Source organism: Trematomus bernacchii, unplaced genomic scaffold, assembly GCF_902827165.1.
Source record: "Trematomus bernacchii unplaced genomic scaffold, fTreBer1.1, whole genome shotgun sequence".
Lineage (NCBI taxonomy): Eukaryota > Metazoa > Chordata > Actinopteri > Perciformes > Nototheniidae > Trematomus > Trematomus bernacchii.
Genome location: NW_022987616.1, coordinates 2,383,815 through 2,400,964, shown reverse-complemented (window position 1 = coordinate 2,400,964; position 17,150 = coordinate 2,383,815). Strand labels below are relative to the sequence as shown.

General features: G+C 41.1%; 1 protein-coding gene across 8 annotated transcripts in view; it reads right to left on the bottom strand.

Moving 5' to 3' along the window:
• Window positions 1-17,150, bottom strand: part of ntng1a (netrin g1a) — an 81,323-nt gene that overhangs the window by 42,705 nt on the left and 21,468 nt on the right. For all 8 annotated transcript variants that reach the window (XM_034132284.1, XM_034132286.1, XM_034132288.1 and 5 more), the window contains exon 3: window positions 387-1,030. In XM_034132284.1, coding sequence (XP_033988175.1) covers window positions 387-1,030 — 644 coding nt within the window. The remainder of the gene's footprint in view (window positions 1-386; window positions 1,031-17,150) is intronic.

Sequence of the window (17,150 nt, the reverse complement as noted above, 5' to 3'; positions counted from 1 at the left end):
AAGCATCTCAGTTAATTAAGACATGCTGACAACTGGTGAACTCCGCACATCATTATGGATCCGCTGCCTAATTGGAAAGTATGGTAACGGTAAACGCATTTTTCTTCACTATTGAGTAGCTGTACTGTCGCTGCAATAAACCACAGGGGAAACAGAGAGGTAATCCAAAACGTGTTCCTTTAGGGAATTAGTCCCCCCATTGGTGGAGTAGCACCCCAGGGGTTCCTAGTTGGACCCCTGATTTAGTTTAATTGGCATAAATTCCCTTACAAATGTGGAATTGATCAAATAACTTTTGGGGTCCTTAGCTGTCTGAAACCTTGGAGCCAAATTGCTTGTTTTTGCCTGCTTTGCTCTTGGCATGATCAGAAGAACTCAAGTCTTACCTGCCATGGACTTTGATGTCAGAAATGGCGTAGAAGTATCTGGTCAGTTTGTCCTCGTCCACCATGGTCGCTCCTGTGGCAGGTCGCAGCAGACGGATTCTCAGGTCTGTGATGGTGAAGAAGTCCCGCAGATTCTTGGTGGTGTCCAGTTGGCCATAAAGCGAAGCCATGTTGTGGAGTCGGGGCCCAGCAAACAGCGCAAAGCGGTCCTTGATCTCAAAGCGCACCGTTTTGTCATACTTCCACACGTACCCTCGTGAGTAGTCCTCTGTGCAGATGATGTCCAGCAGTGTGTGCTGAGTCAGGTCCTGCACCGTCTTGGGCTCCATGGTGAAGGCGTCCAGACAGTCAGTGGCATAGAACTGGTACGGCTGCCAGGTTCTTCCATAATCCAGAGACTTTTCTAGGACCATCTGCTCGGGCCGGCCTGACTCAAAGGTCAGGACGATGTCATCAGTCAGCTCGATGGTCTTGTTCCATGATAGCGTGATGTTTACCAGAAGGGCCTTTGGGTACTTCTGCCAAGATGTGGACTGCCAGAAAGTAGTGGGATTACGGCCCTCGATGTCAAACATGAGCTTTGGAGGGTGGGCCAGTTCCTCTGTGTTGGCGTCACATTCATTGTTACACATGTAGGGGTTCTCCTACAGTGAGAGCAAAACAGAGAAGGAAGAAGACATGTTGTTAGTCTTTGCAAAAAACAAGCAAAAGGGTCATTTTCAGTCAGATTTTTGATGTCACAATGTAGGCATCATGTGCATATACATGCTCTGCTGGGCATAGTGTGCAGTCACATATAAATAATCAAAAGCCACATAGCTATGTTGTACATCAATCTTTGAAGAACCTGCCAACACCAATGTTTAACTCAGTTCATTGTCACTGTCATGAGAGTGCTTCCTCTCTGTTGCATTGTTACATCCTGACACTACAAATGTCACACCCTTCCCAGTCCTGAAATTAAGATGTTGGTGCAGCATTCTAATGTTGAAAAAAAAAAAGTGTGACCACAAATTAAATAGTAAACTCATCACATAACATGAATAGCCGAGTGATCTCATTGGCTCTTCAAGTATCTGTTCAGACTGTATCTTTTTTCTTGTGTCTTATTGACTTTTCCCCACTTGATTCAGTAACACTGAGCACATTGACGCCTCCAAACCGTTGACCTAAACCTTTTAGACCATTTAATCGTTTTCATCATAACTTCTTTAATTAAAGAGTTCTATTTTAATGCCTTGTTTCCTAATATAAATTGTGTTTTTTAGAGTTTTACTGCAAGCTTTTTTTAGATTCTTCACGCTGTTTGCTTGAAAGAGATATTTCCAAAAACATTTGTCCGATTTACCACAAATCATTACAAGCCGATGTTCTCTCCTTGCTCCCTGGGGGCTCCATCTAGTTGTCAGGGGGAGGAGGCACTCCTCCACGAGGACCTTTCAAGTGCTACAAGCGCCAATTTATCAGGACAAGATAATCCACTACTTGATTAGGTGGGAGATGTCACCCTGTGTGTGCCTGTGTGAGTGTGGCGATGTAGTGAGGACACAGGGAGAGGATCAGGCCTCTGATGTAAGACAGTCTAATGAAGCGTTGAGGCAGAGATCGAGTAAGTTAGAGGGAGAAACAGCTCCATTCGGCTAATAAGCTTCGCAAGTTTTTTCTCATCCTCCAAGGCAAGGTGACAATGAAACAGGGCTCTGTCAGGCCCTGTGACTGTCAGAGGGGCCCATTAATATCCTGTCTGGACCGTCCCCTACAGGCTTCTTCCGGCTCTGGACAGCGGTGGCAGCGAGGACACGGCGGAAGAAAGCAGAGTGGCAGTGGAAAATTCCATTTTGGTTTTAGTGTACCATCTCATGGTGGGAGGTTAGGTGTGCCATTAACTGCAGCATCTGGTGCGCCATGTATCTACAGACAGATGTGTAATAACTCATATGAGACAGTTATGCCTGCTTAGGGGGTGAGCACATCTCTAAAAAACACACTTGGCATGCAGGAGGGCTCACTGTGTGTCTGTGGCTTGTTGGAAATGTGCATTTATCGAGGGAGACCTAAAACTGTTATTCAACAACGGCGGAGCACTCTGCTCAGAGCACAGGTGTAGACTTGGGGGGAGAGAGGAAGTTATGTTGCTTTTAATTCCCCCATTAATATTGTTAAGTATACTGTATTTCTACCACACCCACTGACTTACTCCTACTCACATGCACTTAAGCACTTCCCCTTTTTCTGCAGGTAATCCTATTAAACGAGACAATTATATTTCAATCAATGCAATTAATGCTGCTTGAGCGCTTATTTACTGACCCTTTTTCGTGCAGATTTTTCTGCTGTATTTGTTTAATTCTTATAACACTCCTGGAAAGTAAGAATACCTTAATGTCGAATTATACTTCACTACAAGTAGAAGTAATTCATCTTTCACTAAAATTAACTTAATATCTCCTTAAAGTATCACACTTTTAACCATGCTGCATTAATGTACAGGTGGACTCAAAGTATCAAAAGTAAAAAATACTAGCAGGATGATGCCGGTAAATAATATTGTTGTATAATATATTATTTGACTATTACAGATGTCAAAATACGTAAAGATTTGTATTGCTGTTGCAAATTCAGGTTGGGCTAATTTTAGGTAATTTATATACTGTTTGGGAAATGTATAAAGATCATATTTTAAAATTACATTTCAGTACAGTATATTAGGAAAATATACTTAGATACTTTCCATCACAGCTTATAGGAGATGCACCTACGCCTCCATCAACCCATAATACTCAGAAACCTCTGAGCTGTAGCCTTGAAAATTAAAGGCAAGAAAACACCACATGCTGTATGTCTTTATGTGAGCAGGTTTATCCGGTCGGAGGTTAAGCTTTTAGTACCGTTATGTCTGAATCTGGCAGATACAGTGATCAGCTATTACTGTAACACCCACACACACACACAAACTGCCAGCACATCTCTGTAATCAGACAGAGATGTATCCCTATCGATCGCTGTGGCCGAGCAGCTGAAAAAGTGCTGCGTGTTGCACCTGGCAACCTCGGCCATTCGTCCAACTCTGCCCCGAACACACAGGTTACAAAACGTTCATTACTGTCTCCTCTGCTTCTTGCCTAACGACACAATCCTGCCTTTATGAAGATCAATAACCTCGCCGGTCAGAAGAGAAAGGAGATGAAACGCTGAGTACGGCCTCATGAAAAATCAATGGCAGATTTCTGTATTTTACTACAGGGCGCCGCTGAGGTCTCTGTCAGCCGATTAATGGTTTGGCACACATTAAAGTAATTGACAGCACCCGGCATGGCAACGCAGCATTTCTGTAATTACAAAAGATGTTTCTATTAATCCCAGTGTGATGATAAGTGGCCAGGATGGGGGACAGCCATCGCGGATTACAAAGCCAGCACTGAGGTTGCTGGAGCAGAGAGGTCACGCTAAATTGGTGCTAATAGAGATGTCCACGACCCACCCAAAACACAGAGGCTTAATCCGATTATTAGCATTGTGATGCAGTGAGATAGAGTGCTAGAGTGTGTGTGTGTGTGTGCAGGTGGGTACTCATGTAAAACCAACATGAACGTGGTTGTTGTCGGATTTTACAAATCTTCGGGAGCTGCTCTAAATTCCTTGGGTGTTGTCCCCATTATTGTCGAACTGTTCAGCCTAATTTTAACCAGCCCGGCGAGAGAAATAAAAATCGACAATGCAGCGACGTTGAGGATAATAAATTAGACTAATTCCATTCAGCTGCACGCCACAGACAAGCACTATTTGTAGCGTTGAGGTCACAGGGAAGTGGTTTCCTCTTGCTTCATTCCTGAACAAGGCTATTAGACATGTTACAGAATAATTTGCCTTCATATTACTTGTGCAAAGCAATTTAAAAACACAACAACTTTGTAAATCAAGGGGCTGTTTCCAGCTGCGTATTTCAGCTTTTTTATATTTTATTTTGTCTCTGCAACTGCTACAATTAATGAACAATTATAAAACATGTTCCACTGCTGTATCTTCTTGACTTATCCTTTAATTAAATAGGTAAAGGCACTTGAACTCTATCTACAATTATTCTTACTTTTATGCAAATTCTCACATTTTCTTATGACTAATTACTTGACTACAAAATGTGAATAACTACATTCTTGGCATAGATAACATGCTGCATTTTGCGTGTTTAGGGATGGTTGAACCCAAGAATAAACCTTAATGTATAAAGTTGACAATCTAAGGGGGTGGGGTGTTATTTTCCATCAGTTATCGTATTGGCAACAACAATCCGAAACAGAGGTCGAAGTTGTGATCCATGAAAAGTAGATAACGGTGACCATATCAAAAGAAGTGAAGACCGAGTTTTTGACTGTTTCTAGGTTTAAAATAAGATATGCCCACGGTGGCTGACAGTCTTGGCCCGGAAAAACCATAAGCGCTGATGGAAGACGGGACAAGGGGGAATATAAATGTGCTAACTGCCGACAAGCCTTCGAGATAGATGGGCTCTCACCAATCAAACAAAACTCGTTTGTGTGACAGATGTCTTGGACTTGTAACCCAGATAGCAAAGCTCTATCTGCCTTTCCACTCCTTTTTTCTTCTTTCTCTCCATTTCTCGCACTTGTACATTACATTTTAAAAGTGATAAGTGTGCCTAAGATCTAATACTTTTAAATTGTCTTCTGGTGTCGCCAAATATTACCAGACTGAGCTCAGAAATGTATTTTATGTAGAAATTCCGCAATAATCCTTCTTTGTCAATGAACTCAGTATGGATGCTGCAGCACAACACATTTAGGAACGGCCCTCTCTGCTGCTAATATTGTTCCTTCTGATTCAAGATAGCTCCAGAAATAAAATATGATGTTTTGTTTATTCATATGCAATTTGGACCCACACAATGCAGGCAAACAACGGATCCATCCAACCGACAACACCCACATGAAATCCTGCTTTTGCTGTTATTGTAGCATTGGAGAGAGACAAAGACAGATGGAGAGTGATTGGGGGAGTTTATCTCTAAACACATATCAATACCAGAGCCCAGGAACTCCTAATGAGAACAACAAATTGCTTCCTCGCCGCATGCTCCAGCCTTTGCTTGTTGGGGAAGGAACATGCTCTGCGCGACAGTTTTATTGGAAATAAATTCAAATCATTTCCAAATCACACTCCCACTCTTATCCTTTGTATCTTAAAACGGCCGACCTAACAATATTGAGTTTTATGTTCTGCCATAGAGGTTAAACATTCAGATTTAAGGTCATAGGCTGCATTTGGATCTCCATTAACCATTCAAATGTGTTAATTATTAAAACCATTAAACATTTGAACAAACCTCCGATGTTGAACAAAATAAAAACCTATATAAAAATGTCCCTCAATTGGCAACTTTGCTTTTTTCAGAAAACGAAGTGACATCACAGAGACAGCGTCCATTTTTCTATGAGTGGATAAATCCCAGCATGCATTGTACAAGATGCACACTCGACCCTGGAAAGGTCAGCTAACTTCTTGAAAGGCTATCAATAATATACCATCGTCAAAATTGATAAGTATAACTTCATCAATATTTCTTCTTCTTACAGGACAGTAAGACGAAGAAGAAGAAGATATACTTTATTAATCCTCAACAGGGAAAATTACTTTAAATTGCTTAAATCCTGCTATATAGTTCAGTTTTAAATAAATACACACATTTTGTCATTTCTATATTTTGCGACATACTTTTACAACTTTGTATCACGCGTGTAAAAATGTCATTGCATCAACAGTATAGATTTCCTCCCACCTTTTCCCCAGACTTGCATAATCCCTACCTTACATCTATCCATTTCTACCTCTCTATCCTCAGCAAGGTGTGTGTGTGTGTGTGTGTGTGTGTGTGTGTGTGTGTGTGTGTGTGTGTGTGTGTGTGTGTGTGTGTGTGTGTGTGTGTGTGTGTGTGTGTGTGTGTGGCGCGGTGTGTAGGGGTTAAAGCTATCCCTGCTGCATTAATGAGACCTTGTGTTCCACAATAGATTTCTCCCCCCCGACCCAGGGGCTTGATTGAAGCAGTGCTTTCTCAATTTCAAACCCTCTCTCTCTCGCTCCAGTCGTGCCAACACCTTCACTGGACCCCCCCCCCCCCCCGCTCCCTCTCCCTCAGATGGTGCTGGGTGGTGCAGACAGAAAGAGGGGCTTAACCTGGACGTGGAATGAATATTGGATGCCAGTGTGACAGATTACAGTGGTAATAGACACCCAGGCCAAATCCTCACAAGGATTACAATCATATTTTCAAATGGCTCAGGGTCGGCCAGAGGTCGGCCTGGACGGTGGTCAACAAGGCAACAGGGGACCTGAAATCACACACACACAAACACACACACACACACACACACACACACACACACACACACACACACACACACACACACACACACACGCACCCAAACACACACCAGCCTCAGCTTGCCAACTGTCTCACATGGGACATATTTTTTTGCATAGATTTAGTTAGTTGACATAACTAGTTATTTTTGCAGTTAGCTTAAGGTAAAAACAGTGCAAGCAGGAACATAAATTAAGGATTATAATGAGTTTAAGGAATGGGTTGAAAATTAAACCCTGATTTACGATTAACAACTTTTTAACACACTCTCTCTTACATTAGGGAGCCACATTGATAACTATCCTAATATTTTATTAAGACGTACTAATCCTAAATGAATTGATTATATTGATCAACAGATAAGTGACAACAAATGCGATCAATAATTGCTAAAGGAGGATTGCTAAAACCATTGTGAATTGAGTATGTTGGTTGATAACGTAAATGAATTGAGACATAGTTAGAATCAAACCTATTAAGTTTGTCTAACCATGAAATGTGTTGCTCATCCACACAGACACGGATATTCAAAGGGTGTTGGTGCTCCACCAGCCCTCAGCAGCCTGATATGGACCGCCAGCAGACAGCTCAAAGTGTCCAGCAGATGAAATATGCTGTTTTGTGGCACCAGCGGGGGAAATACAATAGTGATCTAAAGCAACTCGCCGCACAGTTCAACCACCTTAAGCACCACGGTAAGGGCCGCCCAGTCGGCTGAGGGGAGGTTATGAGGCGAGACGGTGTGTAAATGTCCTTGTGTTGCGTTCATCGCGATCAGTGGTGGCGATTGAGAAGATTCATGAGCCTAAAGACAATGGTGGGGAAAGCCTTCAGCACGCAGCCTCGGCACATCGAGAGGATAGAAAAACAATGTTATATTCCATTATCTTTTATATGGCGGTGCGAGCCCCACTGGGTACCACTGTGATATGGTTTGGAGGACAGGACGATATCCCCTGTTTAAGCGAGATGGTATATCTGTGAGAGCGAGGAAAGTACTTCAAGAGCTACGGCCAAGTGGTGTTGATGGCTGTAAGCATACCTTTAACACAGGCCACTCACTTCATCCTTGCATACTTTGCAAGCTAACCGTTTACTTCAGGGTACATAGATCGTGTTGTGTGTTGAAAAACCTCATGATCTCAATGTAAGGAGTTGAAAGGTGACACACATACTCTGGAGGACCATTTCCAATAAGGAATAATGTTTAAAATCATTACTTTGTGTAACAATTATTGATTTTTGTATAAGTAGTCATGTGATAAGATAATGACACAGATAATCCTGAATGGGATCATTTCACAATGATGACATTTGACTAATAAATAAAAAAGGTATTTCAATTGTTTCAAATTAGTCAAGCTTTGCTATAATCCTCTAAACTCCCTGACATTTCACAGGTACAGTAACTCCTGGGGTAGGACCTCTGGTTGGAAACCGAATTAGACAATATTGTCTTAATACAGAAGTTCCAATGCTAACAATAATGAATTATCTGTGACAAATAGTTAAAGAAAACCCAGTGATAGTAGCATTAATTAAAAATAGAAACAGAAAAATGGGAACCATTTGAAATGAAAGCCTCATCCTTTATAAAGTTCTACAAGAAAAAAAACTAGCATTATTAATTAACAAGTTACTTAAAAAGAAAAGTTTAAAAGTCATACATTTAGTTTGAGTGCTGTCACAAACTGGTCATTTGGATTATGTATTATGCGTCTTAAATAAAATGGTGACTCATAAACTACAATGAAAAATGGTCTGCTCAACACAGCAGATTGTGTTCTGTAGATTACAACTTAAAATATATTTTTAGACAGCAACATTGCTGCCCCCACCAAATCAGAAATGGATCATGGGGATTTTCCACCATCTTTCCACCAGACAAGTGTCATTCATCGTTTATTAAGATGACATTTCTCCACAGTGAGCCAATACACCAGGGCCCAATCGATCGGCTGGCTGCTGCAATGCTACATCTCTCAATCAAACTGTCTGCTCAGATAACATGAAGAATTCTTCACCATACATTAAGACTTGAGAACAAGACTCGCCTGTAGCCATGATCACCTCTCATCCTTTAGCTGAGACACCCCCCGGGGGTTGACGTCACGCGGCCGAGGTCATATCACACTTTCACTGCCGCTCCACCCCCCACTGCCATTCCTAGGCCTCTCACCAATCTTTCATTCACAGGTTTGTTTAATGGTATAATAATGCTATACACCCCGCATAGAAGCCCTCTAGAGAGATATGGATCACTGTCAGGTTGACCAAGCTCAGAGGCAGACCTCGCTGCCCCCGCTTCTTCCCCATGGATACAATCCCCAACCAGCCTCCAACAATATGGCTACCATACAAATTAGTGCTAGATCATTTGTGATGCCAGTGGGGAAAGAAGAACAAAGGGACATTTGAGCTATAATTGGTGTGGCCATGTGTGGGACTAACCATGCCTTAGCACCAGTAAGTATATATTTTAATCGCATTATGCATCAAGACATTTTAAATTTCAACATGCTGAGGTAAAACATACACGATACTACAATGTTGATATGCTAGATTTTCGATTATCCTTTATGATGTCTGAGGTATATTTCTGTTTTTAGTTTCATCCTCTCCCAACAGATAAATCCAGGGATCAAAGACCATCTGTCTGTGAAGTGGAATATATTTAGCATGCAACTGTATTACCATAACTTCATTACTAGTGGTTGAAATGAATACTTATTGCCATGCAAATTCATCTGGCCTGCTGCTATTGAAGAATAAGCATAAGGGTAGTGTCCATTTAACACTTTTTTGCTCTGAAATCTCTTCCAGTCATATAAGTGCAATCACACTCCTCGTGAAGCCTTCTCAATCAAGCCCCCGTCATTGAGCTTCAACCCTCATTACTAGCTCCCCTGTGTGAACAGGGAGCATCTATTTCTGTTAATGAGCACTTACGTGACTCGGTCAGCAGCAGCCAGAGCAGGGGGGGGGGGGGAATTTAGCGCCTTATAATAATCTATAAGCATGATATGAGGGAGCAAAAGGTGTTGGAGATGTCAACAAAATCCAATCAGTGGTCATCTTCCGGATTTTTTGTTCTTTACTGCAGTCTTTAGGGGGCTCTTATTTGATTTATTTTCTTAAAGTCAGAGCTTTTAAGAGATGATTAAAATCAATAGGGTGGTAAAGCTAGGCATTCCCAGTGTGGATATTTAACTGTGCACAGCGTAGTTGGGATTCAGCTCCAGGCCTCTCCGTCAGATCACTGAAGGTCTATTTAGTCATTCTGCAGGGAGACTTTCTTCTTTTTCTTTTTTCCCCTGTATTCTTCTTTCTCTGTCTCCTTCTTTCCCCTCCATTTTTTTCCTTACCACTGAATCTGAGGAAGTGATTGGCAGATGACTCCTGGGAAAAAGAGCTCAGGCCTTTTCCTCTCTCGGAAGCTCTCAGGATCATGACACTCAAACGCACTGACAGGCAAAGATGGCGCGCGCACACACACAAATATATTTCAAAGGCTAGTCACACAGAACCCTTAAGAAAAATAAGGACACAAATATCACACACATACATCGACTTGGCACTATTTATATGATCCTTGACAGCTTAGTATACTTACAAAAATGAATAAAATTAGTTCATTTTTGGACTTTTTACTCAGATTTCATCCTACATTATTAAATAAAAAAGCTTAATAACTCAGCAGTTGTAACCACAGAAAATAATGGAAACTCCTTGAATTAATCAAACTCAAGGGATTAAAAAAAAAATAGGTATCAGTTTGACACCATGAATTAATCCACATGTGACTATTCTGAAAATATGTTATTCTGCATCATGAAACATCATTAAAACTGAGTTAAAGAAACGTGTCAATCCCAGCGACAAACAACGCACTAAAGCGAGAGACACTTGACTCTCTGAAAGCTTGTCGCCATTTTCCCTTGATCTCCTGTGAGGCTAAAAGAGGCTATCAAATCAAAACTAAAGGAAGACTCTAATAGCGTGCAGCCAGCAATGAAACACAAGTGGATCCACTCGATTCCACGACAATAACTTTAGAGTATCCGCCGCCATCGTAATCACAATCCTCAAAAGGGAGTCAAGGGTACTCCGCCAGCTGATTGTCCCTGAGCCCTTGATGAGCCGCCGTTATAAAAGATGAGAGAAGAGTGAGGAAAAAACAGAAAAGGAAATCAAAAACTTAAACAGGGCCAGAGGGAAACTCGACACTAATCAACTCCACTCTGCTAAAATTATAGATGAATTAAGCACTCTGTTAGTGATTAATTAAACCAAGAGATTCAACCTAAGAGACCACACAGAGCAGTTGTGTGCGTGTGCGTGTGCGTGTGCGTGTGTGTGTGAGAGAGGGGTCTTGTGTACATTTCTGGCACTAAATACAGAAACACACCGGTTTTCAGGCGGCAACCCACTTTAGAGAAGGGTTAGATGCAGTGGTTGGTCTTGTGATCGCTGCACACAGGCTGTGCTCATTAAGTAAAAAACATAAGCTTAAAATAGCTGGAATAAAAGGATATGGGAGGAGAGACTCTTTGTTTACACTCATAGGACTATAAACCACCTTAAAGTAATATTGAACATATATTGGTATACTTAATGTACATATGTTGACTAGAAAAGGGGCGGGCTCATTAGGGACGTGTGCAGTCAGCAGCAGTATGTGTGTGTTTTGTGGTGTAAGGTGTTTAATGTCATGATGTATTTAATGTGGTAGGTTTAATGTTGGTTCCTGTAACTCTAAATCAACATAGGAATATTAGCAGGGTTAAATAACATAATGTTAGCTAAGTAGGCTGCACATGCTGTAGGAAGAGTTGGTCAAGTTGGTCAGATTTGATTTGAATGGAAATTAGAGGGAGCTATTGACATAAATCATATAACTTTAATGCCATTTTAGGACAGTCCCTAACTCAAGGTAGTGAGTTTACATCTACTCTCAAGACACACACAGTGCCAGGCTGTAATATGGGATCATGATAACTTTAATCAGTTTCACCATATTTGATCTGCAGAGCAGGATAAAGTTGACTGAATGATGAAACTCGTTAGATGTTTAAATATTGATTCTTAACCGAGCTACAGCTGTGTGTTGTTAGCTCTGAGCCTCTTTGTTTTTTTTTATCAAATCTGTATCAAAGGAAGTAAAGCTGCTTTAGACTTCCATGTTTGATAAATCCTCAAAGATATCAGATATTCCATCACTGTGAAAACATGGATTGTCACTCAATGATTGTATCAGTGTGTGATGTTTGTGGGTTTGGATTTGTTTGAGTTATGACACAATTTGCCACATATGCCATATTACTATTTATTCAGGTGACAAGAAGGCTTGTTGTTTCATATAAGCTGCTAATAAGCTGCAGCTCTGCTGGTAGCCATACAAGAGGGAAGTCACACTAAGTTAGAGCAGACTGGTAGATTGCAGACATGTCTTATGTCTTGACAGACACTCGAACAAAATCAGAATGGCTTAATCAAGTGTGTTGTCAGTGACTCTGGGGAGACAGCGTCACCGAACATCATTGGCTTTTTTCTTTTACTATTTCACAGATAAAGTAACAGAAGAATTGCTGCAATCAAGAATATTCTCCTTGTAAAGATACATATCCTTGATATACATCATCCCCAGCCTTTTATTAAGCTTGTAATATACATACAATACTGTAACTTCAAACAGCAGTTAGTATTTGATCTGGGACAGATAATAAAGCCCTCTTGTTTGTAGAGGTGTTAGAAGTGTTTTTTCTGTAGAGTGGGTTGGTAAAATAAAAGAGAACAGTGCTGACTGCAGGTTCCCATGTCCTATTTTAGTACTTGACTATTTCTGAACTCCTACAAGGATATGTGCATAAAACTACATTTGTGCAAACACAGTTAGATTTCACCTTGCATTTCAAACGCTAAGGAAGGCTTGCTAATAATAAGGGAGATGCTGGGATATCATTGTGCAAACGTTGGGATTAAAACACAAGGTACATTATTGAAAAGAGGAGGTTTTTTCTAGAAATAATATTCCTACAATTTTCAATGAGCCATAAAGTAATAGCTAACATAAACGGAGTCATTCATTAGTGTAAACTCTGTATGTTCACAAGAAGATGGATATATAACACAATCAATTAACCATTGTTCCACATATTCAATCAATCAATCAACAACTTTATTAATCCCGCAAGGGGCAATTGGTTATATTCTTGTTTGTATGCTTTGATGAATGCCTAAAAAATGTATTTGTATAGTCTGCTGGTTTTTATTCATACCAGTGTATATATTTATATATATATATAAACACCATGGTTGTTTAATTCCCAGGCCCTCCACCCAGGATCACTGATCCACCACTCAACATGCTTTCTGTTCATTGGCTTCCTGTTCAGCTATTCTGTATCACCCCTGTCCAAACACCGCCAGCTGAGGCGAGACTTTCTTGCCTGTGACTGACAACAATAACACTGCATAGTGAAACCAGGGTGCAGCGCCTTTGTTTCCAGCCCCAGCAATGTCTCAAACTGCTTCTCGCTAAGCAGAAAAAGATCCCTCGTTGTACTCCTGTATGTGCTTCTCCGCGTCTCCCCTCTACTGCCTTTTCCTTTACTTCTCTCTTAAATTGATTTCTTCTGACGTGACAGAGTTGTGGAAGCCATGGGCGGAGGTGTTACAAATGCTCTGTCACCACTCTAAACATGGCAGGGAGCGAACGCCTCGACAGCTCTTCGGATGCAACTCGGCGACGATGCTCTGCCCCGCCACCGCCTGTTTGACTTCAGCCTTTATCTCTCATTTGGAAATGGAACTGGAACATTTTCTGTGTCTACCCCGTTCGGCTGGCCTAGTTTTGATACTGGCGAGGGAGAGCACGCTGCCGGGGAGAGGCGGCAAGGAAAAGCGATGGAAAAGGCAAACACTGGATGCCAAAGGGAACGATGCATACAAAAGTAAACAGTTTAGTCGTTGGTTTAACAAGCTTTTTGTATGTAAGGAATAAAATACTAAAACAACATCAATAAACGAGACACATTATCGGAATGGAGAGCAAACAACAGCAGTTCTTTATGATGCAACAGGGATCGACAATGTCAATACCACTCAAACTGCCGCTTTATTTCATCGTAAATAAGGAATCACTGGAGCAGTGGCGGAAAAAATAACGTTAATGCATATCACTGCGGAGTATCAAACTTCAGCCTTTCCTCTGAGTCAACAGTATTGGCAGGATGAATGCTGGCTGTAATTCAGTCTTCCTTATAGATCTAATCTCTGTGGCATTATCAGACCACTACCTGGGTGTGTGTGTGTGTGTGTGTGTGTGTGTGTGTGTGTGTGTGTGTGTGTGTGTGTGTGTGTGTGTGTGTGTGTGTGTGTGAGTGTGTGAGCAGATCACTTGTATTTAAAAGGTTGGTTAGGACAATGTTTTAGTTTCAGTTTTAGGATTAAATGAGGCTCTGATGAATAAACAAAGAAAGTTGATCTCATATCTGGACAGTTCTTTCCCGATACGTTTGTGTACCTTTGCTCTTGGGTGCAGTGCAGTGTTAAATCATTTCTAATAATAATGTTTTGATACAATGTTGTTCTTCACAACTATTTTGCAGTAGTTTGGGGCACAATCCAAGTAGAAAGCCAGGTCTATAAAGACAAAGGTTTTGATGTCATTATGTCTAAATTGTGTCCGATAGACTTCCCTTACATTTATCGAACACAATAAAAAAAACATTATCCATGTAATCTAGATTTGACAACAAAAAAGCCCTTGTATTCACACACAGACACACACACATACTGTAAACCCTTGGAGAGGGTATGTTGGCAGAGAGGCAGAGCAGCCTTGCGAAACCTCCTCCCAGTTTAAATGACAGCCAATCTACCTGAATAAATAAACCTCCTGAATATCAATAAAGCAGTGAGAACAAGCTGTGGTGCAGTGTGGAAATGTTACCTAATTAGAATCTGTTAATTCAACTTGCAGACAGTAAGTTCTGATGCCACATTACAGATCCAGACTTCAAATAAAGTAACCCGAGTGTGAACGATGTTTTTAAAGAAACCGTTGAGTTTTTCCACTATAGTTTCAAGTGAGAGAGCAGGCTTTGGTAAGCTTTGTTTGTTTCCGTCTGAAGACTGCTTGAATAGAGGATGGCAAGCGGGTGAAAGTATATTGTGCATTGACCTTGGGCCTGGGCTTGTACAAGAAATCAAATGGCTTTAATCGGAGCTAAGCACTTTTATGTGGGAGCAGTAAAGGTCACTGTGTACAGGTATCCTTCGTAACCGTAAAGGCCTTGAAGTCTATTGTTAACATTTATATAGCCTATTTGAGTCTAAATATGTAAGGGTTATAACTGCAGTGTTACTAGTTCAATCTTCAGCTCTTTCTCACATGGCTCTTACATTTGACTTGTAGGGATGAACCAGGTCTAAGGGACAACCTGATTGGATTCCGAATGCTTAGTTTACCAGCGAGAGGTTACAAGGTTGTGTGTTTGTGCTCAGGAGGAATTCAGATGTGGAGGGAAAAAACACGTTGAAAAGGTGGGAAAGAGCAATGACGAGCAACGCTAGGTTCCTAACATTCTGATGAAATAGAAGCTAACCTTGTGAAAAGCCTGCATTTGAATAAAATCTAAAAGGTTTTTATGGAAAAAGAAATGCAGGGAAAGAGGGAGATGGACAGGTTTGCTTCTGAGAAATCCTCGTGGATTTACCTCAACCAGAGTCTCCTCACAGCAGGAACTCTCACCCGGGGGAGGAGGAAGGGTGTGATCAGCAGCCAGGCTGGATCTCAATAATTCAGGCTGGTCTGCTCCTCACCTCAGCCAGCCTCACACGAACCACACTCGTCCAAATGCCCAGCTTTGGCTTGTACTAGCATCACCACTACAGTAAATATGAAGTGCTGTACATCCAGTTAGCCTTTCAACTATAGCATATGAACAACCAACAACATGGTTGCTGTTACAACTGAAACACGTTGCTCTGGTTGGGGGTTAGTGTTTATGTGTTGGCACGCCTCAGCACTGCAGCTCTGTCAGCCGATTAAATATTATTGTTTGTTGCTTTCAGAACATTAGCTGATTGCTCCACAGGCTCCACTTATGCTGTTTTATGGCCGACAATAAGCCTGAGTCATTGCCATAATGCCGGTGTAATTCAACGTAATGATTCTTTTGCATTTTACATGCAGCTGAGGTATGATATGATACTTGCCTGCGAGTATTTTGCTGCTGAACAGATGCTGATACGGCATATGTGCTTTGGTTAACAACTCAACTTGGTTCCAAGATACTTTACAAGGCTGTTTTTTTTTTATAAATCTTGGGAATACAAAACTACACCTGCCTCTCCATGACCTACATCAGTTTTGCCCTTGCTCCTTCACAACTCACTGGGTTGTGTTTCAGAATAACATTGAAAGGTTTTTGTAATTTCTATAATGAAACAGATACATTCAAATATGGCAGCAGGAAGTGTGTCCCGTGTTCACTTCACAACAAAGGTACCAAATATCTTCCAGACAAATCTGAACTGAAAGACTCTGAACTTTAATAATTGTGGCAGCAAACTGCAGCAAATGCCAAATCAAACCGCTTGTCAATTCTCAGCAACAGAAACAAAACTCGCTCTGGTTGCATTCCCTGAGGGTGTATTTTTCCTTTTTCAGAAGAGGAAAAACAAAGACCAATGTGAGAATATCCACTTGCTAATTTGAAAAGCAAACTAAAAAGGGAACACGGCTGACTTGATGACAGCTGTCAGTGTGACAAGAGGAATTATCAGGTGGGATTTAAATTGTTATGCTGGAGGCAGCCAGGCGGTGTCCAGAAGGGATTTGAAAAGACAAGGTTTTGGGATGAGGGGGGGTTGTTTAGTGGTTGTCAATCCAACATATATTGTATTTCTACTAGGCCTTTATGTAAAAGTTTCTGTGCTGAATATTCATAAGGTATAACTTAAAATGTCCCTGTAATAAAAGGTAAAAAACAAGGACTGTGCCGCGAGCAATTATAAAACAAAGGTAAACACTTGTTCAGTGTACAGTAGCTTTAATTTTCATATCTACTGTAAGCGCTTCAGGGAAAGTCATGGCAGTTAGGAAGGAACAACAAGGTACGTTATGAATAAATACTTCAAGCTTAACATATTTAAATGCAAGGGTAACATGTGCATTACTTCTGGAGCAACATAAAAAAAAATAAAAAAAATAGATCATTTTCCAAATCAATCTTTGTAAATTGAGAGCAGGTCATTAAATTGAAATGTTTCAGCCTGAGTATGCTTTTACCAGGAGTGGAGCGGGGGAATTAAAGCAATCGGATAACGAGCCCCAGCCAATGAACCAAGGTGTGAGAAGCCTATTTGTTTGCGGTCTCACA